This window comes from Anas platyrhynchos, chromosome 1 (assembly GCF_047663525.1).
Source record: "Anas platyrhynchos isolate ZD024472 breed Pekin duck chromosome 1, IASCAAS_PekinDuck_T2T, whole genome shotgun sequence".
NCBI lineage: Eukaryota > Metazoa > Chordata > Aves > Anseriformes > Anatidae > Anas > Anas platyrhynchos.
This window is the reverse complement of record NC_092587.1, coordinates 137,343,281-137,360,831: the sequence shown is the minus strand read 5'-3', so window position 1 is coordinate 137,360,831 and position 17,551 is coordinate 137,343,281. Positions and strand designations below refer to the sequence as shown.

General features: G+C 40.8%; 2 protein-coding genes across 2 annotated transcripts in view; one reads left to right on the top strand and one right to left on the bottom strand.

The window, feature by feature from the left end:
* Positions 1-41: 41 nt before the first annotated feature.
* GTPBP6 (GTP binding protein 6 (putative)) lies at positions 42-11,030 on the bottom strand. The gene is made up of 10 exons (XM_005021242.6): positions 10,639-11,030; positions 9,310-9,447; positions 8,809-8,879; positions 7,101-7,231; positions 6,323-6,393; positions 5,719-5,877; positions 4,198-4,406; positions 1,611-1,759; positions 1,152-1,304; positions 42-671 (listed from the first exon to the last, which is right to left on the bottom strand). The coding sequence occupies exons 1-10, from the start codon at positions 10,985-10,987 to the stop codon at positions 530-532; spliced, it is 1,572 nt and encodes a 523-aa protein (XP_005021299.3). The 5' UTR covers positions 10,988-11,030; the 3' UTR covers positions 42-529.
* A 141-nt stretch (positions 11,031-11,171) lies between these two features.
* Positions 11,172-17,551, top strand: part of LOC101794805 (cohesin subunit SA-2) — a 61,590-nt gene continuing 55,210 nt past the window's right edge. Inside the window, exons 1-3 of the mRNA XM_027447001.3 lie at positions 11,172-11,278; positions 11,541-11,708; positions 17,058-17,142. Of these exons, the coding sequence (XP_027302802.2) occupies positions 11,665-11,708; positions 17,058-17,142 (129 nt within the window). The 5' untranslated portion in view covers positions 11,172-11,278; positions 11,541-11,664. The remainder of the gene's footprint in view (positions 11,279-11,540; positions 11,709-17,057; positions 17,143-17,551) is intronic.

Below are 17,551 nucleotides of genomic sequence, written 5' to 3'. Positions count from 1 at the left end.
TAGTAGGTATTGTAGATAAATTACCGTATGCAGGAACACTATTGGGTGAAAGATGTTCACAGGTAACTTTATTCATTGCTTAAATATACAAACCAATGTTTTCTGCTTCACTGCAATAAATTATGGTAGTTTTTTTTAAGTAAATATATATTCAAGCAGAATGCATGAACACGCCTTATTCTGAAAAACAGGGTAAAAAAAAAATTTCTATGATTTAAGAAACTCAGTACTTTTCCAAAGGTTAATTTAGATGTCATCTAGTGGTTCCCACGTGTTTGAGGCCCAAGGCCTGTAGCCAACAACTCTCCCAACATAAAATTTAGTGCTGTTCTTGCACTTGCTGCCAGAATGAAACTCAAAGCTCTTACTGTTTCCAGACGTTTTCTGAAACACTGTCCACTTCTACAATGTGTCAAGAACATCAACTGGTTAATAAATATACTCTTCCACATCCAGGCTAACGGGCCAGTAACTTCATTTCACATCCTCATAATGAGATCAGTTTCTTTTTCTAGAAAAGGATGGAGTTTCATGGTATAAAAAAAGTACTGCTGGGAAAGAGGTTCCTGTATTTGCCAAAAGCAGAGTTGCTGATTATCACTGTCACCATGGCGGTGCCATCTTCAGGCATGACTTCTACTTCCTGAACTGTTGCTTCTTTATAGAGCCAACTGTAAAAGTAAAAAGTGTATTAGCATCTTAAAGGCATTCCAGAGTGCATAAAGTATGATTGTTGGTTTAGATCTGAATGTTTGCATCTAGGTAATTTAACACTTCAAAAGATGAAGTGCTTCACTTAACTTTTTGTTTGCTACTTGCTGTTTGGAAACAGGGTGTAGGGTGTTTTCATAAATGTTTCATGTCTCTGCTTTTTCTTTTAAATCTGGCTTCAGGACCAGTGGAATGGTCTTTCAGGAAGTTTGTCTTTTTGTACTAACACAGAACTCTGTGGAGGTCACTTTGAGAAGCATGCTGTACGGTATCCACTGGTGATATTTGATAGTTTTTCAATAGGTCATAAAACGTTTACAAATATCCCTGTAATTCTTACCACAGATTAAAATTAGTATTGTATGTTTTGGCAAATAAGTTTTGCAATATTAAGAATGTCATAGTTGTTCAAGTCCTTCATAAAATTCAGAGTTGTTTACCTTAGCTGAGGTCCCTGTAAGTTGACTTTAATTGTCAGAATCTTCTTCCCTGTTGCTTTCAAAATTTTTTTCTCTATTTCTTCTTTCAGCTCTTCTAACCCATGTCCATGTAGAGCAGAAATGGCTAAAGTGTTTTCTTCAGTGGGTTCATACCTGAAAAGTAATAATTGCCATCATACTTGTTTGCAAAGATTATACTGAGAAAATATTCCAAGCACAGACAATTTAGCTGTGTTATTTTATACTGCTGTCTTCCTACAGAGATCACTTCTTGTTTGTCTCAAATGATTTCTTTTGATATTTAAAAATAAAGAATTAAATTTTTAAGACCATGGCTACATATGTAAAAGACTGAGAAACACTATTAAACATATTCAGAAGTATGGAAGCTTTTTTCTAGAAATAAAGAGATTCCAGAACATAAGAAATGTTTAAGTATACTTGGCGTCTCCTGCTCACCTTTCTATCAAATCCACTTTGTTATGAACTTCTACCATTGATTCCAATAAATGGCTTGGAAGATTGAGATTCTTCAGAACAGAGAGAACGCTTGCTTTCTGGAGGACGGTTTCTGGATGAGTGATGTCCCTCACGTGAACTATCAGATCCTAGCAAGCACAAATAGACAAGACGGTTACTTAATAGAACATCCAGTTACCAGGCTGTAGAGATTTTATACCATTTTTGCATTTCTCTTTCGTACGAGTTGCTTTCCTATGCATTAGACAATGCCCTGGCAGGTTAACACTGTAAAATGACCTACTGGAACAATATAAAATCAATACTGTTTTTTATTCAAAGACGAAAGAAAATCTGTGGCAGCGTAGTCTCACTCCAGAGAGCATGAATGGCTGCCAACAACCCCAAAACAAGCTCTGTGAATTCCTTAACTAGCTTGATTGACAGATTTCAAATAATAAATGATATAATTTTTAATGCCAAGGCTGTGTAACAGTAAAACTTCAAAAATATTGGAGAAGAAAAAATATTAATTCTAAAAACGTTTTACAAGAGTAATAGCTGAAAGAACATTTCAAATGTGGAAAAAAATGCATGTAAATTTTAATTCTGTATTCAAAATGCAGAAGACTCTTGTTATCCCCAGCTTCTGAGATACTACTATTGGTGCTTCACTTAGAAAGCTTTATACAAAAGTTACCAGTTTCAAGTACATACATGGTTAGATAGGTTGCAAATCTAAGCCATGTATTTACCATGATAAAAAAAAAACAAAAAACCAACAAACACACAAATAACCAAACAGGATTTGCATTCAAAGTATTTCAGCATCTTTGCTCAAGATAATGCTTCAAACTTCTGAAAACTGTAGTGAAAAGTACATTTCTTGCCTTTCACTTAAGACTTAAAAAGTAAACCAAACAAAATAGCAGCAGCCAGCTTTTGAAATTCCTGCTATATCACAGTTAAAAAATCAATCCTTAGAAGAATTCAGACATCCGACTACCTTTGAGGATACAGACTTTGTTTTAAATCCCCATCTATATAGAATAGAATAGTTAAGGTGGAAGGGACCTACAAAGATGATCAAGTCCAACTGCCTGACTATTCCAGAGATAACCAGAAGTTAAAGCACATAAGTGAGGGCATTGTCAAATGCCTCCTGAACACTGGCAGGCAGGGGCAGCAACCACCTCTCTAGGAAGCCTGTTTCAGGGTTTGACCACCCTCATGCTAAAGAGATTTCCCTAATCCCAACCTGACCCACCAGCACAGTTCTGTGCCGTTCCCGCGTGTCCTGTCACCAGTGCCCAGGGAGCAGAGCCCGGCACCTCCCTCTGCGCTTCCCTCAGGACGCTGCAGAGAGCACTGGGGTCGCCTTTTGGCCTCCTTTCTCCAGGCTGGGCAGCCCAGGTGTCCTCAGCCTCTCCTCATAGGACTTGCCTTCCAGCCCTTCCACCGGCTTTGCTGCCCTCCTCTGGGCACTTTCAAGTACCTTAACATCCCTTTTCTGTTGCAGAGCCCAGAACTGCACATGGTATTCAAGGTGAGACCGCACCAGTGTTAAATCCAGTGGGAGAACCACCTCTTTTGACTGGCTGGCTGTGCAGTGTTTAATGCACCCGAAGATGTGTAAGAGGCACCCCAAAGTGCCCTCCTGGCTGCCAGGGCATGCTGCTGGCCCAGCACTCCCAAGTCCTTTTCTGCAGAACAGCCCTCCAGCCACTCATCCCCCAGTCTGTACCTGTGCCCGTCCCAGCTGCAGCACTTGGCATTAATGTCTGTTGAATTTCATGTTATTGCTGATTGCCCAATGTTCCAACCCATCTAGATCCCTCTGCAAGGCCTCTCGTCCCTCAAGAGAGTCAACAGCACCTCCCAGTTCAGTATCAGAGCAAACTTGCTGAGGATGTGCTCCACTCCTGCATCCAGCTCATTGATAAAAACACTGAATGGGACTGGCTGGAGAATTGAGCCCTGAGGAACGCTGCTGGTGACTGATCGCCAGACATAGCCCGCTCACTCCGACCCTCTGCCATTTAGCCAGTTCATCAGTTTATCTGTTTATCTCAGAGTTAGACAATATGCAACTTTAAATTTTGCTATAACAGGCAAGTAATGAAAATATGATAGGAAAAGTACACTAACATTTATTACATGCTGCCTGCATCACAACTGTCCATTTTTAGAGCTACAGGAAACCTTAAGTCAAAACCAGAGCACTCTGAAGGGTTTACTTCATTTTTTTATTCTCAAGAAAGAGAGCCTCAACTTATGCCAATGCACAGTCTAGGTTTTCATGTATTTAACAAGAAAAAAAAAATTATCTGGCTTAAACCCCATGGAAAAGGACATGTATACTCTGAATTCTGAAACCTATTCATGCTTATATATTCTGCATAAAGTATCAGAAAATTGGTTTATTATAGGATATTCACCTGGTAGTTATTATGTTAGAAGACCACTACAGTCAGTCAGGTACGTCACTAAGAACAGCATGCCAGTTAAGTTCCCCATTTCTGAAGGGGTGAAGACTATCTGGAAGAAAATTGAGTCAATTTCTCAATGTTTATAGTCAACTACTTACTGAGTAAGCAACTTCTTCTAAGGTAGCTGAAAAGGACTCAACCAGGTTATGTGGAAGATCAGACAGAAACCCAATAGTGTCAACATAAATAACTGCCATGTGTGAGGGCAGGTAGCCAGCGTGAGCTGTAATATCAAGAGTGGCAAACAGCTGATCTCGGGGTTGAAGTCCTGCTTCCCCGGTCAAGGCTTTGATCAAGGTGGTTTTTCCTAATTAAAATAAAAACAAAAGAAAACAGAACAACAAGACTTTAATGGCTTGTTTCAAGTGAAATATTAATTCGCAACACTTGGGTGAGTTTTATGACATTACGTATCTTTTCGTATCTAGTTCACTAATAGAAGTCTAGCCTGTGAGTAGTTATCTGTATTATGTTATGGAACCCAAAGATAATCTTAACTTTTATAACTCAGAATTGGATTTAAGGCCATGTCTGGAAGCTGTGCTGTGGAATAACAACAAGATGATCACAGACTGAACTGACCTGCAAGGTGACCTACCTACACATCTCACCTCTAAGACTATCTGAAGAATGCTGCCATGACAACATTAGGAAGCACACACACACACGCTCCTCAGTGCTTCTGTTCTGAAACAAAATGATTTAACATTTCCTTGTTAAATCCAACAATCACCAGAAGCACTAATACTATTTAGTTTATTAGTTTAATGCTTTTGTTACGTGTACTGTCATGAATATGATACCAGAGAAATTTATTTAACTCTTCATAAATATTTTACAGAATTTATAGTCATTACCTAGAATATGAGCACTTTAGCTTAAAGTATTTCAATTATGTGCGCAAAACGGTGGTATAGATGTTTTTGTTGAATCTTCAACTCTATAAGTAGCTTAGAAGTATCAGTGTAATAAATATCAAAACTAATGCATGGTAAGCTTACTTTTTATAAAGAAGTTGAATAAAATGAAATGGTTTTAAAATAATATAATCTGAAAAGTGTTTAGTCCAAAGTCTATGTATGCCTCGTGTATGAATTCACTTGCGTAAGCTACAAAAAAAAAAGAAAAAAACCTTTGGTTTTATTCAGATTCTCTTAAGAATTTTCTCTAAACACTATACATTAATCTATGAAAAGATGAAGTGCTTTTTAAGCACATTTCTCAGATTAGTTGCCAACTCTCCTGAATTTTCCTTCTATGCCTCAGCATTTCCTAGTGATCTCAAAACCCACGTACTTTTCTCTATCCATTCTGATCAAGTAATAAAGATACATACAAAGGACACTAGCATGACAGTTTTCAGCATTAGATGAAAAATCTTTTTGACAAAATAGGTACTAGAAATTTCTCCAGAACACGTCTGCAAAAAAATCTGACTGTAACAAGCATTATTTACTTTCCTAACTATAATCTAACTGACATATTCTCATTATAAAATCTAAAACATAATTAGAACACAAAGCCTATTCATACCAAAATCAGATTCTGGCTAGAGACTCTAATTAAAAATTAGACAAGGCAAGCTTCTTTGTGTGACAATTTCATGAGTTTTTGCTTACCACAATTTGTATAGCCCATTACTGAGATAACTGGAAACTCGCGTTTTCTGCGCTGAGTTCTAAGCAGAGACCTTTTTCTTCTTAGCTTCTCCAGGACATGCCTAATTTTAAGTTCTTTTTCTTTCAAGAGGCGATTCTGTGTCTCCATAAATGTCTCACCTGAAAAATACAAATGAGTAACTGGCAGAATAGTCTACAACAGAACAGTAAAACAAGTGATGCTGTCTATCTGGAAATTGAGTGAGTTACCATTAGGGTATATGACAGTATACATAAGCAATTAAAACTGAGTATTCTTGCGAAAGATAGAGTCAGAGTGATAAATAATTATTAAGACACATGCTAAGCACTCTAGAATAACCATGTCTGGTCACAATAAGCTCCTGTGGTTGCAAATGCTCTGTCCATGTTCACTTACTGAGCATGAAAACTTTACTATGGCTATGACTGAAGTTACCATCCAACACATTTTTTCACGTTCAATTAATCAGATGCAGAACACAAACTGTCTTTCCCCTGAGCTTCCCCCTAATAAGATGCAATTTAATCTATTTTAAAGACTATAGAGAAAAAAAATCATCTAATTCATGGGAATAGACTTTACCTGAGCCCATGATGTATCTTGATCCACCTCTCTGCTGATCTAGTTGAGACACCTCATTTTTTAGATTTGACCTGGCAGTGGAGTAATATTTAAATAAAATCAATCTTCTCTAATCAAGCTATCTTAAAATGCCTAGCAAATATGAAGCATTAGTGATACTCTAACAGTACAGATGAAAACACTACAACGCTACAAGACACAGGTATAAATAAAGCCAGATCATGGTGAGAAAACCCAGATATTTCTGGCTCTTCAACCGTAGTTTGAAAAGTCATGCAACTCTTAGTAAATCGTAATGGCTGTTCAGAAACTTTAGAGAGACAAAAATGCCTCTGATACATCCACGCAACACACACCAGCATATTTTTATGCCACATAATACAGAAATGTGGAAAATTCAGATACAAATTAATGCCTTTAAGCTTCCTTGTTTATAGCTTTCCTAATTAAACCTATTTATATATGAACTACACATACCTAATTCCTATACATTCTTGCAACCCATCTTCCATATCAGAAAGAACCAGGACCTTTTCACTAGAAATACATTTTGTAACATTATCTATTGAACACTTTCTTGTTTTACTGTCAGCACTGTAGGAGTTTGAAGCAATTACATTAATGCAAATATTTCTACACTCTATTCAATCTTTGACCATAGTATGGAGACACCAAAGCAGTGGCATTTTTTTTTCCCCACGGTATAGCATTACCCTGATTGTTAATGTAAAGAAATTTTCACTAAAATATACAAGGGTCAGTACACACTTTGAGGTACCTTAGGAGTGGAATTTCAGCCAATGCAATCTGGAGTTTTGCTTCCTTAGTGCGGGCATTGCAACGAAAAATGTGAAGTACAACGGTGTATCTGTCAAAGACTTTCACTCCCCAGGCATCTTCTAGTTCTTTCTTTAGCCATGTAAAACAAAATAACCTAGATGTTTTCTGCCTGATTCAGAATACCAGTAAATCAATTCTTACACAGCATTACAGTTAAAGTTAGCTGATAGGCACCTGAACTCATAGTAATGATTATGAGCACCCAAAAGCAACATTCTCTTTGACAAGGAAGAAAGGTGAAAAAGAATTTAGAAGGTAGAACTTTTTATCTAGGCTCACTGAATTCCATGAGAATCCTTCCATTGCCTTGAACAGATTCTGAAAACAGCTCCTACAGGACATCTCACAGCATTAAAAGAATGAAGAATTTCAGTGGTTAAGGCCTTACCAAAAATAATTACGAAATGCTAGTATGGGAAAGGATAAAGATAACAAATGAAAAGCAAAATAGTTATTGAAGTTAAAAGAAAAAAAAACAACAAACAACAAGAGAGGAAGAAAGGAAAATTATTTCATAACCAGCCTTCCACGAAATAATGAACTCCTCTCTTCCCACACCCCAAACTGCCCTAATTCACCAAAAGACATCCAAAGAACTTCAAGTATGCAGTAGTTTCCTTTCACCATCTCTAAAATCCAGAATGCTCATCTTCTGTGCACATTCTCAAACACTTTCTTGAATCTATATCCTGTTAAAATGTACTTAAGATCTAGATTTATGAAAATATTTTTTTTTGTAGTAAATCTGGGATTAAAAGAACTCATACTTTAATTTAGGGAATAAAAACTAGAAGGTTTATAGGAAACATTTTCAACTTCCATTTAATTGATAAATTGAAGTACTCAAGATAACTATGGGATACATCTACCTCTGATAATTTTATAATCCAGGGAAAACATTCAAAACTACCTCCAAAGCATTGATGTTTGCTTGCAGTGTTTGCACTTTACACCCTGTTTGACACTGCACATGCAAAAAAGCTAATAAGTATTTATCTCAGTTTGTCTAAGCATGCCAAAGGGCATGCTTATAGTTCATGCATACAGTTCACATGCCAGTTATTGTATTGCCAAAGTGTTTAAAAAAAAAAAAAAAAAAGCAAAGCATGCTTCTCCCCACAAGCAATCTATCTTTGTAAAATACATTTTCTTTGTAAGGATTAGGAATGAAAGTTTAAAAATACAAAAAATAATAATACAGATTTGCTCTGAATTTATACCTCATATTTAAAATACAATACAGCAGACATAGCACTACAGAAAAAGCATATAGAATTCGTAGAGGTATGAAACCTGTGCACGTACGTAATCCAAAATCTTGACATTCCTTCACAGCAAAGCCGTGTTATCACCTCCCTTTTGTGAATAAGATCCGAGAAGTTTTTCCAACATTTTACATGTAAGTAGAGCCAGTGGCAAATGCACAAACAGTCTATACTAAAAGGCTATCAGGCTGCAGGAAAACTTGATGCATGACATGTAGATACACTTATTATCAGCTGGACAAATATAACAAGAATTAAAGTTTCCATTCAGAAAAACTCAGTCCAGCTGGCTTCATATATTATCATTAACCAACCCTCCTGATAGCATCAAGATCTTCCAAACAATATGGATGTAAAGAATATGATTTGATATTAAATTACCTTTGTTACTGAAGATATTCTTTCCACATTCAAGAAGACAGCTGTCACATGGGGCATTTTTTTAATCTTTTCTAGAAGACGGATAACCGTTACAAAATGCAGTGTTAAATGTCAATTCTCTTCTTAAAATATACGGAATATAAAACCATTTTGCACTGAGCACGGTGCTCATAAAATTCCAAATGGCATCATATTCTTTGTCCACAGAACAGCCGTATCCACACTTAATTTCATACTATGTCAAAAACAGCTGCCCGTTTCTTTTACGTCATTCACTTAAGCATAGCGATTAAGGTGCCCCACACATTTCAAATGAACATGGGTTATTTCTATTCCATGTTGCTTTTGAAAAAAATATCTTTGAAGTTTGTCTGCAAACCTATTTGATGGATTAATAAAACCTTTACCTCTTTTCAAGTTTTATAGCTATCCTTAAATAGTTTTCAGCTGCAGAAGCTTTCCTTTCTGAATGATGCAGTCCTGACAAACCTCAGTCCTTACCTGTCAAAACATCAAAGTTTCCTTTGCCAAAAACGAACTTCTTGTCAGGATTTTTTGTAGGAATAATTATTTTATCTAAAACAGTCCAGTTCGGAAGGGTGTCTACGAGAGCAACGGCTTCGGCAATCTGTAACTCAGCTTTAGAGACACACACACAGAAGAAAAAAAAAAAAAAAAAAAAAAAAGGTTATAATATATTAACTGCTCAAATTGCCAGTAAGTACAGGATGTGTGAACAGGGAACGACTATGCTACACTTAAATTCTACAGGTCCGATGGTTTTAATGAGCAGCATAAGGTGCAAAATGCCTTACCTCTAATCAGAATAATTAAACTCCTAGTTCGATGCAATTTTACTACACAAAAGCATCTTTCTGCCAGTACAAATTATTTTTATGGTTCTTGATTTTGAATTCTGAATCGTATAGTCAATAAATTACTCACCTCTTTGCCTCTACACTGTACTTTTTTCTTAAAAAGTAAAATGCTTAACTAGCTTTAGATTAAACTGCTATTTTAGATAACCACAAGATCACAGGAATAATTCCTGGGTGTTTTGTGGCAATATGTAAAGAACTACTAATACTGCATACCCTGCTTCCTACCACTGGTACCTACTCTTATCAAGGACCTACACTGACTTCTGACTTGCTAAAGACACAGATTTCAATCTGCTTCATTAGTCAGTTTGTTTGTTTTTTTTAAACCATCTACACGGCAAAGCACAGATTTATGAGGATTTCATGAAATCACAAGGGCAAATCAGATCAGTAGATCCAGTTTTGATTTGCCAGACAGGAGATCCTCTTGCTATAGGAGTTTCATCATGTTTCTCTAGATAGGAAAACACATTTGATGTATTAAAGAAGTCCAAAAGGTAATATATTTTTAATTATAACCGTGATCCTTTCTCATCCTATTGATAATATTTGTCTTAGCGCTCATTTTTCTGTTGTAACTGTGGCATTTCAGCAGTCACCCTGAATCATTTGCTGACACTTTGTGCTCTTCATCTGGAGGGCCTGAACAGATGGAAAAGGCTCACCGCTGCTCTCATGTACGTTTGGACAGATGGGTGCCTTCATAATTTTCCCCGCTTGTAAAATGGGAAGGCTTACACAAACTCTGAAAAGTTAACAATTTTATTCTGTAAAGGGAATAAGGTGTTGTAGAGAGCAGGGGTAATAAACGGACTGGGGGTGCCCCCTGTGACTAGCAGGGCTGACACCAGCACTGGAGGTGCCACCATTAATTACCAAGGCTAATAACGGGGCTGCGGGTGCCCTGCAATTATCAGGGCTGATAAAGGCACCGAGGGTGCCCACCCACCGGTGGTGAACTGCGGCTTCTTGGGCCCCCAGCGGACCGCCGGCTGCACCACGGCCACCCGCTGCGCGCCGGCCACGGGGCCGAGCGGCGAGGGGCCCAGCAGCTCCTCCACATCCTCATCTTCCTCCTCCTCCTCTTCATCATCATCATCGTCGTCGTCACCGCCCGCCCTTCGCCCCCCGCCGCCCGCCCGCGGCGGCTCGCCCCTGCCCGGCGGCCGCTGAGGCGCCCAGAGGCGGAGCGCGGCGCTGAGCGGTCCCCTCACAGCCGCCCCCCGAGGCAGAGGAGGGGGGACCGCCCGGCGGCGGCAGCAGCGCAGCAGCGGCCGCAGGAGGCGGCCGGGCCCCATGGCGCTGCCCCCCCCCTTCCCCTCCCACCTCCCCTCAGCGTGAGGCGGGACCGTTACGGCCGTTACGGCGGCCGCGAGGCGCGGGGGCCGGCGCGCGCCTGGCCCCGCCCCCTGGCGGCGGCGATGGCCGGCGCTGATAGGCCGGGGGGCGGCCGTGATTGACGGCGGGAGCCGGCAGCCGCGAGCGCGCGCTCGACCGTTGGAGTGCGCGTCCCCGCGGCCGTGCCTCTGCCTCAGCGCCCCCCCCACCTCCCCCCCCCCGCCTCCAGCACCACGGCCCCTCACAGGCAGGTGAGCGGGGCGGCCCCGGAGCCTTCCTCCTCCTCCTCCTCCTCCTCCTCCGGCCCCTCCGAGCCGCCAGGGCCGCGCCCGCCGCCCTCGGAAGGGCCCTGAGGGAGGGAGGGAAGGAAGGAGAGGGGGGGAGGGGGGGGTCCGGGCAGCTCCCCCCCCCCCCCCCTTCGCTTCCCTGAGGTAATTAATGCCCCCGGCCGGCCGTGAGGGCCCTTAATGAGCGGCTCCGTCATTAGCTCGCCCTCTGCTCTTCTCCTGACAGCCCGCCCGACCCGGGACGAGCCTTTCGGAGCCGAGCCCCGCCGCGGTGAAGTTTCCTCAGGAGCCCCCTCCCTCCCCCCACACCATCAGCTCGCTGCCTGCGCCGCCGAAATAATGTAGTGGAAATGATAGCCGAGCCCAACGCAGCCAGCAGCCTTCCCAGCCAAAAGTAAGACCTGGCGCCGCTTATTTATTCATTTATTTATTCATTTTTTTTGGGGGGGGAGGGGGTTGGGGGGGTGAATTCGGGCGCTGTCCCTTCAATCTGTGTCCTGCAGATAAGTGGGGGAATGGATGTGTCATTGGGGGTGGGAGGGAAGGTAAAGGGGATTGGCTGTGTCTCGTTACTAACGTCTGCGTTTCGTTTCCTTTCCCTTTCGTGTATTGTTCAGCATCTTCTGAATGTAGCTTTATGCCGATGTGCAGGGAGGTTGGTCTTACGAGCTTCTCTGTGCCCTGTGCTGTGCAAGTGAACCTAGTTTGAATAAAAACGGGCAGATTTATAGGCTCAGTGGGTGTGTTCACTCCAGTGACAGATTTGAGGTGCTGAGAGGGAAGAGTACCAAGTTATCTGCAGTCTACCTGTTGGCATTGCGTACTTGTTGCCTTAGAGCAGGGGGAGAGGATGTGCTTCTCCAGAGCTGCTTTCATCGGGGGCATGTCAAGTCTTCCCCCTTCAGAGGCTATGTTTTCAGTCATCAGTTGATTCAATCAATAAACCAAACGCATTCATATTGTTTACAGAATGGGATATGTAGGTAGAAAGAGCAGATACAGATAATAAAGTTACTAAATTTGAGCATACCTTGTGTAGTTTTGAAGAGTGAAACTTCTTAGGTATCTAGTGTTGCCTACTTTGAGCTCATTGTAGCCTGGTCTTTGCTCATCTTGTTACCTTCCAAGCGAGTGCGTCTTCACCTCCAGTATTGGAGTGCATTTCTGGGCACCACAGTACAGGAAGGACATTAAACTGTAGGAGAGTGTCCAGAGGAGGGCGATGAAGATAGTGAAGGGCCTAGAGGGGAAGAAGTATGAGGAGAGGCTGAGGGCACTGGGCCTGTTCAGCCTGGAGAAGAGGAGGCTGAGTGGAGACCACATCGTGGTCTACAACTTCCTTGCGAGGAGCAGTGGAGAGGCAGGCGACCTATTCTCTGTAAACACCAGTGATAGGACCTGCGGGAACAGTGTTAAGCTGAGACAGGGGAAGTTTAGGCTGGACGTCAGGAAGAGGTTCTTCACCGAGAGGGTGGTTGCACACTGGAACAGGCTCCCCTGGGGCATAGTCACTGCACCGAGCCTGTCTGAATTTAAGAAGAGATTGGACTGTGCACTTAGTCACGTGGTCTAAACTTTTGGGTAGACCTGTGCGGTGCCAGGAGTTGGACTTGATGATCCCTATGGGTCCCTTCCAGCTTGGGATATTCTGTGGTTCTATAAGCATGCTCCAGGTCTTTTGCTTCGTTAAGCTCTAAGAGGTGCTTTCCTTGTAGGCCATGATGACAATCGGTGTAGCTTGCCAAGTGTCCTTTCCTGAATGTTTCATCTGAAGCAAACCTTTTAGTTTCAGAAGTGACAGGTAGGTGCCTGGCAATTGTTTAGCTGAGCTTCTTATTGTTTGGTGATTGTTGTTGCTTCTAAAAGGTGAAGCAATTGCACTGAAATTTATGATTTAGAAAATATACAGGTGGGATTAATCCAGTAATGTAGGTTAATTGTTCCTTTTAGACGGCTGAAAGAATAAGCTATGATGGCATGAAAGAGGTAGCTTTCTTTTTTAAGAGTGGGTCTCTTAAGTCTGCTCTAAATATTTATTAAAATGAGAAAACTGAACTCAAAAATTTCCACGGTAGCATTGTGTGAGGGCTAGAAGAAGGGCTTTGCTTCCTTCCTGCTTCAAGTTTTTTTATTTTTTTTATTTTTTTTAATCTCATCAGTAACACTTCCAGTGCTATTGAAAGGACTGTATTGTGGCAGGAATGTAAGGTAGAAATGTGCCTGTGAGCCATATGTTGCAGGGTCTAAAGGTCAAATTTATGATGAGATAGGAATGGAATTCCGCCTCCTGTGCTTTCTTACCGTTTGCTGATGGAAACAGAGTAAATGGCTGGCAACTGTTCCTTACAGTGCACGAGACAGTGAGTTGAGGTATGCCGAAACACTTGGTGTGGTGTTGATGAAAAAAAAAAACAAACACAAAAGAAAAGCTTGTGATTATGTCAAAATCTGTCAAACCTACTATTGTACTCAAGTAGTTGAAAAGATGTTAAATGGAGTTGCGCATAAGGATCACTGCGGTAGTGTTCACATCATCCTTAGGATTAGATAGAGTAACTCCTATTTTGCTCAAGAAGACAAGAGGATGTCTTAATTCTTTTTACAGTTTCTTCAACAGAACTCTAGTTGTGCAAAAAAAAACTCAAGGGAAGTATCTAAGTGGCTCCGTATGGTTCAGTTTGTAAACTCTGGTCTAGTTCCTGCAAACCTTTAACTACCTGCGTGATGAACAGCATTACTATCAGGAAATACCAGTACTAAAAGGAAGGAAAGCAACATGAGTACTGAGATGATCTGGCTTTTAAAAATCTCTACCAAAACTAAACAGAGCACTTCCAGGTACAGGGATCAGTGCAACTTTGTATATAAAGAAAGTAAATAGGAGCAAGCAAGATCTAGTGGCTTCTTAGGGAATGCAAAACAAACCTAAAGATTGAGGGAATTAGAGAATACATTAAGTGTAGGAAAACATATCAGTCCAGAAGTTCATAGTTAAGTTCGTACTAAAGTGAAGATGCTTTTTTTTCCAAAGCAGGCTCTTGAGAGTGTTTTTTTTCAGTAGCGCAATTTTATTTTTCATAGGCTTATGATGAGAAGTCTTTTTTCAAATAACTTTTAAAGCAAGCAGATAGCTAAACCTGCTTAAATATGTTGTCTTTGCAGTCTTTGGTGTAGGATGTCTTTTGTAAGACAGTGCTTCCTGTGGCATTGCTACGTGCTGTGGTGCACTGAAAGCCAAAATGATTTGGAAACTAAATGGCGTTTTAGTATATACCTAGTGCTGAGTTACGTTTGGTGGGTGTTCAATAGGGATGCTTAGCATATGCGTGAAAGTTAGTCCAACTGCTCTAGTCACAGGGCTATCATTTTACATGGAACTGTTAGCCCAGCGCGAGGAAGCTGGAGGTCAACTGTCTTCTCATTACTGCTCATTTTGCTGAGCTTCAGGAAGCAGGCTGTTCCCTATACCAGGCATTCACTTACTTTGTTAACACCTTTCGCTACAGGCAGGTTTTGCCTGGCATAAAGTAGCACAGGGTCAGTGTCAGTGGACCACTGCTTGAAAGTGGTTTGACATCCAGGATGTGCTTGGGAAAGAGCTGTGTGAGTTGAAGCTTTAGCGAGGTATATTGTAGACAAAGATGTTAAATGCAGCACGTGTTCAGACAAGTACTTGACTAAATTGTCCTGGTGTTTTTTTGTACTGGGTGGTGTTTTTTTTTTCTTCATTATTTAAATATTTTAATTCAACTTAGACTCAATTATAGTTTCTGTAATCAAATGAAATGTATTTGTTTTCATCATGGCATGTAATAAGTTGCTAAATAGTACACAGAAATAGTTCAGGAAAACTGCTTGAGAGTATGTTGAGCATCGTGTGGAGGTACACTGCATAAACAGGTAACACACACTGAAATGCTGGCTGGCATCTGAGTTGTCGTTCTAGTGGAACAGCACAAGTAAGAACATGTTAGTCCAGCCCCATAATGTTGCGTTCTACTTCAGAATCACGAGTGAAAACATTTAATCGCATAGGAGAAGCAGCTCCTTGACAAATAGATTTGGATCCTTTTAATTTGTCGTCTGTATAAGGGATCTGAGAAGGGCTACCTGGCTTCAGAAGAGCTGTATATATTGCTGGCTATTGCTGCTTGTTCTTTTGAACTAGGAAGTTTTTTGGTAGCAGTTGAGATACTTAATCTCCGTGGTGCACAATTACAAATCAAAGGAAGCATTCTGAAAACTGCAAAGTGTTGCTTTTAGCATGCAGACTTGGTTGTGAGGCACAGTTCTTCCCTCTTTCATCGCACGCAGAAGTCCAGACAACTGATGTAAGGGTTGGTTTAGACTGATTTATTTTCTTGGCTTCCATCTGTCACCACCATGGCACGTTTTGAACTTTCCTATGATGAGAAGTTCACTAAATTTAACTTCAATGGGATTTTTCTCTGTAGGGGAGTTAATCATTTGCATCATTTTATTTAGAAATTTGATATATTTTTATGGGATCTAGAGAGCCGCATGAGAATCTTTGGAAGCCTAATTCTACATCGCTTACGGTGTAGTGCTCCAATAAATTCAAAACCAGAGATGTATTTAAATAGAAACTTCTCACTAATGAAATAACATCAGGACCTAGGCCCTGCAGCTGATGGTACGCAGCCTCAGGATCTGCTTTGCAGAGGCACTGTCTGACTGAAGCTGTCTTGGGAAGATGAATAGTGTTTATCTGGCATTGATAAACCCCTCTGGACTCGATCTGGCTCTGCATCCGTAGCATGGTTAATGTTCCATCTGGGTTAGTCAACACTGGATACTGGAGATTGGACTGTATGTGACAGGGTAATACTCTGCTTTGTTCTCTGCAAAGTGCTTGCTCATGTTAGTACGCTCTCCTGTTGCAGCACGATCATGAAAAATAAAGTAACTGTACAGTCTCATGTTTACTTTCCTTTTGTGCCTTCCTAGAGCACAAGTCAACTGGCTTCATGTCCTGGCCATGAGGTGGCCATCCAGTTTTAGAGGAGGCCATAGCAGCCGGCCACCAGTACTGGACCTGCTGCACAAGTGGGATCTAGCTCGTCTGCCCAAACATGAGCTTTGGCAAGACATGTTGTTAGCATTAGGAATGCTGAAAAATGGCATGGTTTCATTGCGGTTAAATGTATGGCTTCAGATCCCCCAAAAGGTGCATCTTTGCTTATAACATTATTCCTCCATCATGTTAGCAATGAATACAAATATATGCCTGCAAATGAAAAGAACGTTCTTACGTGTCTTTTTCCTTAAGCGTGTTTTATGGGACAAGTAAAGCAGTTTCTTCCTCTCATTTTAAATTGTAGAGCCACCAAATGTTGTTTTCTTGTTTTCTGTAGAGGACCTAAAATGTGATATGTGCTTGTTACTGACTGATGGCTCTTACAGGCTACTTTTAAGTCAACATCAGCTTTCTATTTCATCTACTTGCTTTCTGCTTCCTTGATGGTTTTGATAGTTTCACTAGTTTTCTAATTATCAGATAGGAAAGGAAATAATCTGAAGAAGACCCTGAACTTCTGTTGTACTTCTAAATTTTTTTTTGTGTTTGTTTATTTTAGCAACAAAAAAGGCATAACTTCCAAACCATTCTATATTCTTAGGAACATTAAAATGCGTATGCATAATCTTCCTTTCTTCTGCTGTTTATACCAAGGATATGGTTCTTTGTTCTCATGGCTGTTTCAACATGTTTGTTATGCTTTAGAGAGAATGCTGTCCGTGATGAGACTGTGCCTGAGTCTGCAGTGCAGAACAGTGGAGGTGTGAGAAATGGCAACCTGAAAACAACAGTAAGTTTATATATTTTTTTTAATAAAGGAATTTATTTTCTGTCTCATTCCATTGTTACAAAATGGAGTGTTTCTTGAAACAATACAGTACATCTAAAACCTAGTCAGTGGCTGCAGCTTGATCCCCAAATTCTGTTGGCATCAGAGCCTCAGTACTGGCTTTTGCACAGTCAGTTCACTTCAGCATGTGCTCTGCTTTATGTGTACACTGCGTGCAGCTGATGGTACTTTGCAGGTTGTGTGCTTGCCCTGTGAGCGAAGAGGTGTAGAAGAGCTTTTGTGCTTGCCGTCTGCTCTTCAGAAATTACAGCTGCCACTGAAAAATGCCTTCTGGGCAGTACATAACTGTTCAGAAGCTTATTTCCACTTATACCTTGCTATGTTTATGACTTGTTGAGGAAAAAATTTC

Coding starts and splice junctions, on each gene's coding strand:
- GTPBP6 (XM_005021242.6), bottom strand. CDS start 10,987: ATGGGGCCCGGCCGCCTCCTGCGGCCGCTGCTGCGCTGCTGCCGCCGC. Junction 7,232..8,808: donor GAATATCTTCAGTAACAAAG/GTAATTTAATAT, acceptor ACATGGCTAAAG/AAAGAACTAGAAGATGCCTG. Junction 1,305..1,610: donor AAAGTGGATTTGATAGAAAG/GTGAGCAGGAGA, acceptor ATTACTTTTCAG/GTATGAACCCACTGAAGAAA.